Raw genomic sequence first — 13,735 nt, 5'->3', positions numbered from 1 at the left:
ACTGCCTGCTACTTCGCTTTCGGGGAGCAGTGAGGGGTTAGGTGCCTTGCTCAAGGGCACTTCAGCCGCGGCCCACTGGTCGGGGCTCGAACCGGCAAGTCCAGAGTGCTAACCAGTAGGCCACGGCTGCCCAAAAGTCCTAGCTATTCTTCATGGGGTCTGACAGTACAACGTTAAAAGTAGTTTGTTTGCACTGTTCCATGTTGTTCTGCTGTGCTCTAAGAGTTGAGTTGTAGAAGTAATGAATGTCACTCCTTTTAAATGCACTTTCTTAATTTTTTTACCATCCACTCTATGTGTATTTTAATATTTATTGTTGAAAGTATTTAAATACAGAGCTGCCAACCTTCACGCATTCGATTGGTGTAAGAGTGCATGGAGCTAATCAAATGAATGAATCTCACTCGCAATGTGTGAGAGTTGGCAGCTCTGTTGAATATAATGTAATATAATGTCATATTTTCTGTAAGAGGACGAAAGTGTCAGTTGAATTAAAAAAAATAACTATGAAATTGCATTGGTCTTTGTCTGTATGTTGTGTACAACACACCACTTAACTCAAACCTGTGATCAGGATGATAAACATGTCTTAAACATGTAATGCCAGATACCACCATCTCCTGTGGTCAAATGAAACAACTTAATTAAAAAATGTAAAGCTGCAGTTTAAATCTAAAGCTCTAACTGGATTCCAATGAAAATGGTCAGCAATGTTAATCTGGAACTAAGGCCCGATCCCAATTCTCTGTCTTACACCCATTCCCCTTAGTTTTGCACGTTCACATGAGCGCTGAATGCAGCCAGTAAATTACTGAAAGAACAGAACAGAAGGTTAAGGGTCAAAGGTCATTATGACCACCACGCCAGATACAAGGAAGTTTATTGTCACATGCATATAGTTACTGGAAGTAAGAAATGCAGTGAAATTATGTCTGGTGTCAGCCTATTTGTGCAAAGTGGGGGGTAAATAGTGCAGTAGAAGAGTGGTTTAGTAGATTAAATGGTAAGGGCTGCATAAGAAAGGTGGGGGAGGATTGGAATTGGGGGGGGGGGGGGGGCACCAACAAGGAGCACCCAAGAGCAACAGGGGCAAGGAAAAACTACCTTACCAAGGAAGAAACCTTGGGCAGCTCCAAGGGGCTAATCCAACTGCCAGGGGTCTTGGTGTGTGTGTTGGGGGGGATGACGGGAGAGATGGGATAGTGTGCTGTGTATGTGGGGAGAGGGCAGTGTGCAATATGTGTGTTGGAGAAGCTTCCTCATGAGACAATGTGCTGTGTATTGGGGGGGGGGGACAGTGTGCTGTAAGTATGTTGGGGATATGTGTTGGAGAAGCTTCCTGATGAAATACTGTGCTGTGTATGTAGGGGGGGGGGCAGTGTACTGCAAGTATGGTGAAGGGACTTACTATTTCAAGCAGAGTACTGTATGTATGATGTATGTGAGTGATGAAGATGTGTGTGTGGGCGGGAGGGGAGTGTAGCAGTGACTGTGTGTAGTTGTGTGTGTGGGTAGGTGGGGGCAGTGTGCTATGTAGGATGTGTGTTGAAGAAGATCCTGAAGACAATGTGCTGTGTATGTAGGGGGGCAGTGTGCAGCAAGTAGAGGAGGCTTATTGTAGCAAGCAGTGTGCTGTATGTATGTGAGGTGATGATGTAAGTGTGTGTGTTTTTACAGATACCATTGTAACTGAAACAGGAAAGCCCACGAGTTTCAGGGACAAAATGAAACCCTGTTGCACATTAGTGGTGAATCAGTCTTAATCCAAGCATGCAACAGTACACATGAATGATGTCACTTCTTTCAGTATAGGGTGGATACTGGCCTGGGTGTCAGTTCTCAGAAGCAGTCATGCCTCGAGCTTAAAACTGACCACAGACAATGCCTGTTGGGGGTGAGGGAGATGGGACAGAACTAGGGTTGCAAAGGGGCGGAACATTTCTGGTAAATTTCCGGAAACTTACCATGGGAAGTTAAGCTGGGGAATTTTGGAAATATTCCAAATTGGAAACCATCATGGAATGATGGAAGGAAATTATGGGAATTTACGGGAATTAACTGGGAATTTTGGGCAATTCATACAAACTGTTTCATATACAAACATTAACATTTTGTTTCGTAATAAGCAATATGATTTGTATGTTCGTATTTTTGCTTAGCTTAGCATACAAAGCTGGCTAGCATGCTAGCGGGAATCCTATTCTCTGCCTATGGTTTACTAGCGTGCTAAACTAGCAGCACTGAACTGCCCAAGATACACCACACCACTCAACAACAAAATCTGATTGGTTGGAACATTTTCCCCCATGCATATAAACGCTAACCTGACCCTAGCCAGATGAATTTCGTTCCGCTATAGCTCCGCCTAGCTTCACTCACATCCATCTGGGACCTCTTCCATTGAGAGTGATTTCTGCAACCGACTTTATGGTTCAGCCAATCAGGACGCAGGGCGGGAGTTTCATAGATGTGACATAGCGTAGAAGCGACTGTGACACTGTTATTAGCGTCACGGGTTGGCTTCGATGTGAGTGGTTGAAGTAGCACGTCAAAAGATGACGGACAAGTGGCTTATTCAATCATATGCAAGCATTTTTTGATTAGGCCCAGCCTTCTGAAGCAACACTTCAATGGATCGATTCCAGATGGATGAGTGGAGCTAGGCGGAGCGAAATTCATCTGGCTAGGGTCAGGTTATATAAACGCACCATAGGTTTCCTTTATGTCTAGCAGCCTATGCCAATTGCTGTGTGCATGTGATTGACATATGTGCAGGGTAGAAATTCGACTGAAATTGCATTAAATCAGGTTGTTTTAACTAATATTAGACTGCAAGATAGGGTTTTGTCCACTACATTTAAGTTCCCTGTTATAGACTAACTTGCCATATTAAAAATTCCCAGTTTATTCCCATTAATTCCCGTTTATTCCTGTTAATTCCCATATATTCCTGTTAATTCCCATGGAAAGTTTCCAACTTTGAAAATTCCCGGAATTTTGCAACCCTAGACAGAACAGATGGTAAGAGACTAATTCGTTGCATAATATGATTTATAGTCATAGTTGAGTTGAAGCAGAGACTTTCTAATGAGGAGACACAGCACTCAAAGAATCTCCCATAGAAATAAATGGGGTTAGTTCGTAATGAAAACATGGCAGTCGTCTACACATATTCCGCCGCCAAAACTTGAATTTTGAATAGGCTACATCGTGCCAATCATGTGGTATGCGTGTGTGTGAATACATTGTGTCAATCATTTGTTGTGGTCTCACAGCTGGAGCCAGGTTGGTGTCGGTGGTTGCCTAAAAGGACTTTGGTTGAAGCAAATTCTTCATAAAAAGTTAAGCTATATAAAGTGATGATGAATACTGTATACTACACAATAAAAGGCTATTTTGTGTTTATAATGGCTCACTGTGTGTGCTTTAGCATACACTGTGGCTGTGTAATTTGAGATACAGAATTCTGCTTCAGAATTCATTTGAAGCAGCACTGCCATCTTTTCCAGCAGTGATTCTTTCCTGTGATAGGAATCGCTAATGGAGAAGAGAAACGTCAAGATGTGAGTAGCCTATGAGTCTCAAAGGCGTTATCTTACTGTATATGGCACTCAGTCATCTTCAAGTGCCGAGTTTGCAGAAGTGTTATAGATGACAGAGTGATGAGCAAAGAGGAGTCAGTTATCCACAATCTGTTTCCTGTGTCTGTACGTACGTGTGCATGTGTGTGCCTTACAAAATGTTCCATGTCTAATACAGACATGTTCGCCAAAGGTTCCACAGTCTGGAAAAAAATCTGACAGAAGTGCATACATGGTTAGCCAAAACAGCCTTAAAATTGTTTTCTGACTCAGATACCCTACACATAAATCTATACATCAGGTTAGGTAAAGCAGCAGGGCAGGCAGGTACCCCGAAACTGACAAACATGTCTTGCACTGGAGCTTCTTGGAGCTCTGCAGCAGCAGCCTCATGCTGTCATTATAAGCCACTATCTTCTGTAGTGCACAAGGGTACTTGAAATCATTGATTATTTTCAAACATCTTTAATCAGCCTAGCTCATCATTATCATCATCTTCATCATCATCATCATCATCATCCTGTCATGAGTTTACATGCTTGAAACAAATAATGTTCACAGATTGAGATTGTAGGCCCTACAAGGCATTGGCCTAAGCTCCAGAATGGATCCATCCATCCAGACAGTGATGTTTTTTTAAATTAATAAGATGCACATAGACGCATGTGTACTGTATACAAGCAATCGCGGTTGTGCCAATTTTGCCTTTGTGAGAGCTTTGCAAAACAATGTTAATTCAATACCGTCCATAGCTCTGGAAAGAGTGTCTTTTTTAGACTGTGCCCTACCTTTCAAATGTGTTGTTTTGGGTCAGAAGAAGAAAAATGGTACTGAAGAATAAATAAATTTTATAAAAACGTTTGAACCGTACACCACATTTTGAACATTAAGGTATATTTGTAATCCTTGGATGAGACCGAACTCGACGCACCCCATGACGTCAATTTCCGCCATGTTGGATCTTCCGCCATATTGTATTTCATCAAAAACACTTAAAAGTAATCAAAGGTCACAAAGTTTGTCTGATTTTCACGAAACTTGACGCAGATGATTTTCCGACCATGTCTCACAAATGCATTGCTTTTTGCAGCCATATTCAAAACCTATCGCTCGTCGTGACCAATCAAGTTTGGCAGCGAAGCCGCCAAACAGGAAGTGAAGTGATCTCAGCAAGGCTTTTCGCTCAATACATTTGATGACTTTTGACCCATCGACACCAAACCTGGTACGTAGACTCGGGGACACATCCTGAGGACGCACAGTACATATAGTAATGTTTGACCACTAGGGTGGCGCTAGAGGAACAGGAAGTGCTGATGCATGTCAGTTGCAGTGCAGTGCAGTTGAGAGACCCTGGGCAATGGGCAAGTGGTGCAGTAGAGACCTTTAGGCAATTTGCAGGCGAAGCAGTTGAGACCTTGGCAATGTCAAATTTATCTGCCATCTCGGCGGCTCAAGTATCTGCAAAGAGCTTGGCCCCCTCATTGCTGCTTGGCAGCTATATTTATTATTATTATTATTATTATTATTATTACTATTATTACTATTAAAACAATACAAAAGTAATTGCATGGAAAAGATCTGATTTAAAAAGTAAACCTTTTTAGAAGAGGAACATATGGTTAATCCTCAAAAGTATACAACAGTAACTTCCCCAATTAGTTCAGTTCAGAGATCACAATCTCTTACCCAAGCACGCCTGGTTGCACGATACATTTTATTTAGAGGTGGCTCTTGCAAGATACATTACAGGCAAAATCGTACACCGAAATGAGAAACCACTTCATTAATAGCATTGCGTTGTTAGATGAAATAACAGATTACTCATCTATCTTGCAAAATGTGGCAACTCACATTGATCAACAAATTCAAGAGGATTTCAAGAGAATGTTTCAACTTGAGAGTGGAAATACCCTGTAGTCTTAAAACATCTTCACACACATTTCTACTGTAGAATACCACAGATGTCTGTCACACACGACAGATTAAGTTGTTTTTTTCCAGTATTTCTGAGACATCATTTCCTATCTGATTTGTTTAAAAAGGCCCTGAGGGGGGCACATGTTCATCTGCAATTACTCCAGCTTACACATTTGGCAGTTTAAATACCTATGTGTTATATTATATGTTGAGTTGGCCTTTAAGGCGGTTGTAATATAGGGGCTAAGAAGCTGGCCTATGCAGTGGCCAGAAAACTTGTATGTTTGATTCCCAGCTGCAGCTGATGTTCTGACTGTTTGGCACTTGACGCTCTTACCCTGAGTTGGCACTGTATTAATTGACAGATGTTGGTCATATTGGGTAAAAGCCTCAGCCAGATGAACATACAGACAATCATATACTGTATGTAAAAAGAGGACAGCTGAAGTAACACTGCACTGCACTCTTAAAACTAATGTTGAAAACAACACAACTTTGTTTGTTTTTAATAGATAGATAGATAGATAGATAGATAGATAGATAGATACTTTATTGATCCCCAGGGGAAATTCAAGAATGAATGATATGGTACATATAATACATCTCTGTTTCCAGATAGGGACTATGCAGTTTGTGTTGTTTCCTTTTTTTATTTGTTACACAATATGTGTTGAAAATAGCACAACTTGCATTGTTTTTTACACATCTCTGTGTCCAGATAGGGACGCCACATTCATTTTAAGAGTGTGTATGTAACATTGCATGTCAACACCATTGTATTGTAACATTGTATGTCAACACTATCTTTTTATTGCTCATCATTTTGCCAGTTAAATTTGATGTTTGGCGTTTCTCTTGGCCTGTTTGGTCTTGTTGTCTGCTCCTGACTGGCGACGGCAAACATGTCCTACGTTTCCTCTCCCATCAGCGCTATCAAGCAGATCGGTTTGGCAGATGCCCAACACAAACACCTCCGACACCCCTCAGGAATGATTAACATGGGACACCATGGCTCCACACTCCTGGTGAACCATGTAGGGCCGGGCACAAAGGCAAAGCCTCAGTGGCGGTATGGAGGGCATGTTGGTGTCTGCCCTCCTAATTGGAACTGAACCCTTCCCGGGCAGGGTTGCGCTTCCCAAAACCATAGCCGCTAACCTGTTAGCAACTTAGTTGGTTGGCAATGGGAAATTGCATTGCAACCAAGAAAGTTGCTTACTTAGTTACCAAAACCATAGTCGCTAACCTGTTAGCAACTTAGTTGGTTGGCAATGGGAAATTGCATTGCAACCAACAATGTTGCTTACTTAGTTAGCAACTATGGTTTTGGGAATCGCGCCCCAGGGCAGCAAAGCTCCCAGAGATAGAGGGCATGTTGGTGTCTGCCCTCCTCGTTGGATCTGGACCCTTCCCAGGCAGGGCAGCAGAGTTCCCAGAGATAGAGGGCATGTAGGTATCTGCCCTCCGCCTCCTCACTGGAACTGCCCCACACTTAGCTGTTTTTTTTATCTGTGGATTTGGTGAAGGGAGGCTGGCTGACTCACAATTGTGACACTTAATTGGTGCTATTAATTGACCTGGGGTTACACTGCCTTGCCTTGATATACAAACACAGGCACAAATAAGGTTTACAAAACTGATTCAGGGTAAGAGTTTTAGCACAACTCTCTTCTATCTTCTGTACAGATCTTTTCCATGCTAATTCAAAACAAATTAAATGCTCAAAAATATATTTTACGAAATACAAGAAACTAGTAAATAGTGCAACATGGAGAGGTGAACTCAGGTGAACACAATTCTGTGATGACTGTGCTTCACTTAGTAGTGATTCATGGATAATTATACACATTCAGTCCCTCCTGGTTTAGAAAAGAGTCAGTACATCACATCTGTTATCTGCAGCACAAACTATGGTCTTGTCCGTGTCCTGTCAGTTTCTCTGTAATGGAATGAATAGAGAGGATGTGCACTATAGCCTTATAGGAAAGACTGCTGCAAATACTGTATAGGTCACTGTGGTGGTGGTGGTGGTGGTGGTGGTGGGATATGTGTGACTAAATTGGTGTTGCCTGTTAAAGCTACATCCTGGTGGTTAGTGAGTCAGTCTTATTCACTGCCACGCACACATATATGCATACGTGTGTGTGTGTGTGTGTGTGTGTTAGTGTGTGTGTGTGTTTTCTTTTTCTCAGTTTCTCTGTCTTTTTCACACTGTCTTGCAGAGTCTAACAGACACAGCACTGCACAAACATGAGCGAGCACACTCACACACTCTCTCTTTCTCTCACACACACACACACTCTCACTCTCTCTCACAGGGACACACACACACACTCTCTCTTTCTCTCTCTCTCTCTCTCACACACACACACACACACACTCTCTCTCACAGGGACTCTCTCTCTCTCTCTCTCTCTCCTTCTCACACACACACAGCAGATCTCTTCGTCCATATATTCGTCATATTTCTCCCAAGGCCCCTCTGATCTCAAGCTCCAATCCGGACATCTTTGAAGTGACAGGAAAGTGAATAAGCAGGAAATCCATTGTGTACATGAACTCCCCAAATGACCTCTGATGAAGGACACAGCCCAACTGCTCAGCATGCTATTCCCAATCCTGTGTGACATATGCATGCTATAAGCCCTGTAACACTGATCAAGCTATCAAATTACAGTCAATTATTACAATGTATGTAATTATTTGGATGAAACTTTGAATGAGCTGGAGATTCTCAACCTTATTGTGGATAAGTCATTCACACCACAACAAATAGTATACATGGATTCTCTTTACAGTCTAAATGCCTAGAAATGATCCCTCACATAAATGTGGTGATGTGACTATTATTTTCCAGGCCATGTTCACTCTTTTTTTATGCCTTTAATGATAGGACAGTGGAAAGTGACAGGAAGCGAATGGGAGAGAGAGACCCATGTTCACTCTTACGCCCATATTCTTCCTATAGAGCCTTTCATCATTAAAAACAAAAACAATGCTTGAACATTCTATTTAGGCCCCAATCTACTTCCTCTGCATTAAGATAACATATGGAATGTTAAAACGGAAGCCTTGTGGGGCCAACTATGATGCTGATAATGGAACTCTCTTGAAAGGGTATCAATAAAGTCTATACACTGTCTATGAGCTGAGGCCACAGTAGACATGCTCATGATGTTGATTGAACTGTATAATAGATCTGTAGACTATAAGGCTATACTTTATAACAACCACTTTATACTAGCCACGAGCCTGTATAAGAACGTATTGAGTTCCTCAGAGTTCCACTGGAAAGCTCACTTTGCTTCACAACACACCAGTGTGCCTCGGGACACCGGTTGAGAACCAGAGCTATTAGTTCTAGATTGTTCCTGTGGTTCTAGATTGTTCCTGTGGCTCGAGGAGCTACCAATACCATGGGTCTGATTCTATAGTCACACACATGTTCATTAAAAGTCTATATTAAAGACAAACATGCATTTATTGACTAAATGTCAAACATGCATTTATTGACTAGATGTCTTGTTACCTTTCGAATGATAAGAGCACCATCTATTGGTGAATGTTGTGAGTGGCTTTTCACAATGAGAGAGCTCCTGAGACAGACAGAGCTCCTGACAGAGACAGGAAACAAAGACAAGGTAACAGAATATCAGCCTGTGAAAGGTCTGACAGGAAACAGTGAAATTTACACAAAAAAAATCACTGTTGAGGGAACATGTTGAAAAGCACAGTGTCAACACAGGATATCCTGACATGACAGCTTGATGTGTTATGACCTTAGAGAGCAGTTCACCTTATATGCCCAAAATGCTACAATTTGTTGATATTGCTAGTAAGTCCATCTCTGTGCGACAGAGAACTTTTCCACATGATGCAGACTTCCTTCTAATCTCTGAGCACTCGATTCTGTGTGTGAAATAATAGAAAAGAATATTTACAATTTTTGGTAAAGCCACTGTCAACCACTGGTGAATAAATCAATGAAATACTCACCTGATACAGACATAACTAAGAGCCTTTACAGCATGCACATAGGGATTTAGACTTATTTATAGTCCAATTAATTTTCACTTCAATGCATCTGGCCTTTTACATGTGTTTCTACTGAGCAATATGCATGGATGATTATATACCTGGCTGTTAAATTGACAAGTTTATGAATCATGTTAAGTGTTAAATAATGTTGGTTACTAAATAATAGGCCTACCTCTACTACTTTCTCAGTTTAGCCTACACATCCAAATGGCAATGTGGCCAAAGCCTGACAATAGTTAACAAAAGAAAGTCATAGAGTGAGTTTTGTTGGATTCAAAGTTCCCTGGATCACAAGGTTACCATTTCCCCTTGGCTATCCTCTTTTCTGCTGACCATAGTAGTTGTGAAGTGCAGTCCACACAGAGCCCATTTCCACTAGAAAGTAGCCAAGACAACCTGAGGGCCGGAGTCATGGAGAGCAAAGCCATGAAAGCTCTACCAGATCCCCCTGAAGAGGACGACCGGGAAGAGAAGGTTTATGGGAATGTTTTAGCCGAGCTGGAGTCTGTTGACTTGCCTTTGGGGACCACACTGAGGTATGGCCCTACATGGAATTCCTTCCTATTCAGTTGACTAACACAGCCTGTAAGTAAGGTTGACATCTGACCAATGTGTAAACCTGAGAGATACTGTGTGGTACAGATTTTAAAATAAATACGTAATCTCAAAATGAAGATACATTGAATCCACTGGCTTGATATTGAATATTTAGTTTTGCTAAATGTAGCCTACTGCCCTTTAGGCTATGTGCAAACAACAGAGGCAGTTTGAAATTTAAGGGCAGTTAGGTCTTTTTCCTTCACTAAATAATTGCCGTCAGTACCTGGGAAGACAGGTGTTACCAACCTAGCCACTAAGACATTTATGGTCTAATATTCTGTTGATTTGAAAATGATGATGTTAAGGAATAATTATGATGACAGATGTCTCTTTAGCCTAATTCAAACCATTCAGTCTCATCCAATTGTTAAAGTCCATCTCTGTCCTAAATTCTATGATGTATAAATAACATGCAAAATGTGTGAGATACACAATACCATTTTCTTGATAAAAACTCTGTTCATGTGCGCGCAGTGTGTTCACCCCACCACAATTTAGTCTATGGCGTAATATGCGCGTTATGTCGCCACCTAGCAGGATTAGCCTTTCTCCCCGCATTGTCGCTGAATACTACTGTGATGAATACAACCAACATGGCGGAGAATGAAACCTTGGAGAGTATTACGGAGCATGAACGTATCCTGCAGGAAATTGAGAGCACTGACACAGCCTGTGTTGGCCCAACACTTCGGTAAGGAAATGTCTATTATCAGGAACATTTAGTGTTTTTTTCCAGTTGGATATGCGGACGGTGATGGCAGCACAACAGATATGAAATCAGGCCTTTGTTAGCTAACATTAGCTAGCTATCGTTTACTGAAGAAGTGGATGGAGAGAGTCGCTACTGTAAGCAAACAGTGCGATGAATGCAACATATGATCTCACATAGTCCCGGGATGCTGAACGCTCCGTGCTACCTTGAAATGTTTACCTACATAACCGCTTACTTTTAAGCCTCTCTGGTTGTGTTGTCTAGGGCTGTCAATTCTGTGTTAGTCACTATGAAGCGAGCCAACTATGGCTCACTCAGTGTTTACTGTAGCCAGCCAACTAGCGGATAGCAGTGATATGATGCGTCATTTGTGGATTCACATGAGTGTTAACATTAATGCATTTTGATTGATCCTTCTCTTGCTTGCAAGATATATACCCAGTTGTTTTGTCATACATGTAGTCAGAATGCCACTGCTAATCCAGGATGGGAAATGGGCCTGTGCTTGGGAACTCACAGCAGACTGATGTTATCCTGGCTATGGTGACTTGATTATCCTATCAGCAGCTAACGTTTAGCTAGGTACTGTTGAATATCTGACTGTGGTGGCACAGGCTCCCTTTTTAGTTTAGGCTGTACATTTCTCTGGCCATGTTGAAACTCGTTTTTTCCCCATTCAGTTTTAGAAATTAAGTGGGTGTGGCTGATGTCCATTTGCCAGTTAGCTATCAAGCTAGCTTAGCCACCTGGCTGCCTCTCAAGGTTGTTGATCAGTTTGTGTAGTTGGACTGTCACACAAGCTTATGTTGATGTATGCTCTTTCATTAATCATTAAAACACTATAAGTGATAGTTTGCTGGCTTGAATTAACGTTTGCTCGTTAACGTTATATGCCCATATACAACTTCACACATATGGGCGTGCTGGTTATGATAAACAGTGTCCTCTTGATCTTCCTGTTCATTATGACTGGCAGTTCAGCTGTCAAGCTAGCATTGCTCTAGGATAATGTTCGTACAACACATGACATAGCGTGCCAAGCTGTTGTTAAACTTTCTCCCCGAAACCCAACCTCGGCATTTATTAAAAAAAAAAACTTAAAAAGTGTTATATTATCAGCACATTGGGAGATGACAACGTTATGCGTTAGCTGCCATATTACTCGGTGAGCTAATGATAGCAATCTAGCTATCTATCTTGAGTGGAAGGAGTGTGACAGCGGGCAGCCTACGTGCTGTTCTACCCCAGGCGTTCCAGGTGGTCACTGGATGTGTTCCATTTTGGTAAAAATAAGTGTGTTGTCATGACCTGTAATAGATAGTTATTATTCTATATTTGATTGGCATAAACCCTCTGGCAAACCAAGCCATGTTGTATTGTTATAGAGCTCCCAAGACAGACACCCATGGCTAGGTGAGGTTCTTGTCTGTCAGGCAGCATACAGTTGGAATCTCATGCCTCTTGTACAATTTGAACTGATTGTACTGATTGTATTATGTAAGCATGTGGTTTCAGATCTGTCACTGGTGGTCTCCCTCGTATGTTAGTCACAATTTGATTCATTTCAACACAATTCTCTGAATGCTATGTGCTGTTTAGCTCTGCTAATCTGTTCCTTCTGTGCAAAGCGTAGCTCTGTCTGTTAGCTACAGTATGCAACATGAGTCGGGAGATATAGAAACACAGCAGTGATGCATTGGCCATCCAGACATTCTAGAACTCTGCACCCTGTGACTCCACCTCTACAGGTCACCACAGCAACAGTGCCCGGGAGCTACGGAATCCTGTGATCTGTAAAGATGTGCCTTCTGGCTATGCGCTTCTAAGCGGCAGATTGGCCCCAGACTTTGTGTGACTTGACGGAAATATTACCTGGTTTGGCCGGTTTCAGGTGTGACTCTATGGCTTGACATGAAATAGGCTGTACTCTGTGTGTGTTTTGTTGTGTGTGAGCACTCAAGCTTTCTGTCTCATCTCAACTGAAGATTCTAGAACAGAGCTCCGCTTTAGAATCTTTGATCTCAACCGAGTCCAGGGTCAAGCAAATCATTTGCCCAGGCAGATGACACCCCTGTGGTCCTGCTGGTTAAGACCGAGTCAAATTGTATTCAAAGTACGACCAGGCCATCTTTCATAGGGCTGTAGGCAGGGTTGGAAGTAGACTGTTTAAATGTGAATCTCCACCAGCCACTGACCGGCAGACAAATGATTCAACCCACCAGTCACTCAATAGTAAAGTTGTTATTTTGTTTCTGAAATCTGCCAGCCACTTTCATATTTTAGCAGCATTTGGCTGGTGGCTGGTGCTAATTTCCGTGCCTGGACTGTGTCTGTCAGTGTCCAGGCCAGGGAGCACAACTGTAGGCTACATTGTAGCATTAGGGCCTAAGTTCTGTCATATGTGATTTCCACAAGCCATCACGGGCTCAGTTATCCTCTCCATGTACTGTTCTCTCTCTTTCTATTTCATAATGCCTCTTAGTGTATACGATTTGCTTCTCAGGTGTTAAAAAAAAACCTTTAAAAAAATCTGTTTCAATGTCTCTCTTTGTTTTTTTTGTTGTTGATGTTATCATGCCTGTGTTTTCTGAATTGATCCTAAGTCAGGCAATAAAGGTGATGAGTACAATGATGATGAAGATGATTAATTCTCATCATCATCATCATCATCATCGTCGTTGTCACCACCATTAAAAAGGGAGTGCATTTAAACTCTATTATTAAGACACAGTGCTCTTAGCATGCTGATGCTTTTATGGGACCCCGGGTTGGCAAAGATTACACTGAGAGCATTTCTGAAAAAAATATTCAAATTCAAAGTGACGGAGGCAACAGAGTAATGACGCCTGGCTTCCTATAACCTGGCATACATCGAGTAGTAGGT

At 41.9% G+C, this 13,735-nt stretch overlaps 1 protein-coding gene across 9 annotated transcripts in view; it reads left to right on the top strand.

Annotated features, from left to right (window-relative positions):
- Positions 1-9,911: 9,911 nt before the first annotated feature.
- Positions 9,912-13,735, top strand: part of exoc6 (exocyst complex component 6) — a 60,169-nt gene continuing 56,345 nt past the window's right edge. For 4 of the 9 annotated variants that reach the window (XM_048233038.1, XM_048233043.1, XM_048233040.1 and 1 more), the window contains exon 1: positions 9,912-10,075. In XM_048233038.1, coding sequence (XP_048088995.1) covers positions 9,951-10,075 — 125 coding nt within the window. In that variant the 5' untranslated portion in view covers positions 9,912-9,950. Of the gene's footprint in view, positions 10,076-10,706; positions 10,831-13,735 lie in introns of those variants that run through there. The other 5 variants (XM_048233044.1, XM_048233045.1, XM_048233039.1 and 2 more) reach the window with 2 other exon arrangements.

The sequence above is a fragment of the Alosa alosa genome, chromosome 22 (genome assembly GCF_017589495.1).
Source record: "Alosa alosa isolate M-15738 ecotype Scorff River chromosome 22, AALO_Geno_1.1, whole genome shotgun sequence".
Lineage (NCBI taxonomy): Eukaryota > Metazoa > Chordata > Actinopteri > Clupeiformes > Clupeidae > Alosa > Alosa alosa.
The sequence above is the reverse complement of the archived record's forward strand: the minus strand, read 5'-3'. Positions and strand labels throughout refer to the sequence as shown.